Source organism: Merops nubicus, unplaced genomic scaffold (assembly GCF_000691845.1).
Source record: "Merops nubicus isolate BGI_N331 unplaced genomic scaffold, ASM69184v1 scaffold10738, whole genome shotgun sequence".
Classification (NCBI taxonomy): domain Eukaryota; kingdom Metazoa; phylum Chordata; class Aves; order Coraciiformes; family Meropidae; genus Merops; species Merops nubicus.
The window spans coordinates 55,275-57,065 of record NW_008623650.1 but is presented as its reverse complement, the minus strand read 5'-3'; the positions used below and the strand labels follow the sequence as shown (position 1 = coordinate 57,065).

The following is a 1,791-nucleotide window of genomic DNA, read 5'->3' as shown; positions in this document are numbered from 1 at the left end:
CGCGTCGCCACACCGAGTCATAATGGCCTTTGGAAGTTATAATAGTGGAGAGAGTTATTAACCTGGGCTCCCTTCCTGCCTCTTGTGGGTTTCAATCAGACACCGGGTGTTTTTCAAACCTTTTTTTCTTTTTTTAGTGTATAATTTTAGTCTGTACGTCAGTAGAAAACAGAACTGACTACGATAAAATTAAAAGGACAGAGTCCCCCCCCACCCCACCTCCCACGCCATGGAGCATCACGTTTTGGGCTGTGTCACTGCCAGAGCCACCATCCACGGTGTGAATCACCTGCCCCAGGCACAGGCTGGGGACCACCGGGCTCCCTCCCTCCTCCCCTCCCTTTAAAAGGCGGGTGGCAGCAGCCTGTGCCCAGCACCGGGTGCCCCTGCCCCACGCTGCCCGTCTCTTGCAGCCCGGCCCGGAGAGGCTGAGCCATGGCCGAGGGGGACATCTCCACCTTCACAGCCCTGACTGAAAAGTTCAACCTTCCCCCGGGCAACTACAAGAAACCCAAACTCCTGTACTGCAGCAACGGGGGCCACTTCCTACGGATCCTCCCAGATGGCAAAGTGGACGGCACCAGGGACCGAAGCGACCAGCACAGTAAGCAAACCCCGGGGGGCTTCCTGCCCCTCTCATTTCATCAGCCTTCATCTCAGGGGGGGGCTGGAGAAGGGTTAGGCTCTGTACCAGGCTCCGTCTTCTCCTGGTGGCAATCCCTCTCCCAGGAGTCAGCAGCCACCCCAGCACCCCGCACGCAGAGCTGGCACACACGGTGTCTGTGCCATTGCACGCCCGTACCAGTGCTGAACTGGGCATTACCACGGGGGCAGGCAGGTCAGCCAGCCAGGACTGGGGCTGACTGCAGCACGGCTGGCAAGCTGGAGGCTGGAGAAGGTGCCCAGGAGCAGCCTCACAGCCCACACGGGGCAGCTCGGCGTTTGCTCTGGGTTAGGACGTTCAGCAGCTGCAGACATGACGTTGGCAGCTCCAGTAGGTCAGGCCCAGGGGCCTCTGTGTGCAGAATGGACTTTGTGTGTTCTGCACACATTGTCCCCTCGCCTTGGGGAAGTTCCCTCTTCCCTTGTGCAGCAAATCAAACTGCTGAAGGATGCAAAAGGCCAAGAGAGGAAAGAATCAAGTGGAAGTGTTCAAGGCCAGGCTGGATGGGGCTTTGAGCAAGCTGCTCTAGTGGGAGGTGTCCCTGCCCATGGCAGGGGGTGGAATGAGATGATCTTTAGGGTCCCTTCCAACTCAAAGCACTCTGATTCTATGAAAGAGTTATTTTGTGACTCTACAGCTTGAGAAAAGCACACTTTCTATTCACTCTTTTTTTCTGAGACCGAGTATGGCTTATTGTGTGCTCAAACAGTTCCATTTTACATGGATCTGTCACAAAGATTTCATGGGCCACCCGTGGCCATCGTCTCCTCTTGCCTGTCCCCATTCCCAGTGGTGCCAGCAGTCCCAGCCCATGGGACACTGGGGACCTGCTGCTGGGATGAACTCAACATGCAGATGCCAACCCTCAGCCCATTGCCCTTCCAGGAGCACATTGGTTCTCCATAACTGACACCAAAGTTCCCCCTGGGAACCTGACAGGACTCTCCAAAAAATGTCCTTTTTTTGTAAATGCTACTAGAAAATGCTGCACACTAGCTGATATAGGGCAAATCTTAATTTATTAAAAATTATTAATATCTAAATTATTAACATTATCCCATATGGGAAGGTGCACGCTTGTCCTCTTCACTGGTTGCCCATGTCACTAGGGGCACCACGAGCTCTTT

At 54.4% G+C, this 1,791-nt stretch overlaps 1 protein-coding gene across 2 annotated transcripts in view; it reads left to right on the top strand.

The window, feature by feature from the left end:
• The first annotated feature begins 435 nt into the window (after positions 1-435).
• The window catches only part of FGF1 (fibroblast growth factor 1 (acidic)), a 6,588-nt gene continuing 5,232 nt past the window's right edge, over positions 436-1,791 (top strand). For both annotated transcript variants that reach the window (XM_008945146.1, XM_008945147.1), the window contains exon 1: positions 436-604. In XM_008945146.1, coding sequence (XP_008943394.1) covers positions 436-604 — 169 coding nt within the window. The remainder of the gene's footprint in view (positions 605-1,791) is intronic.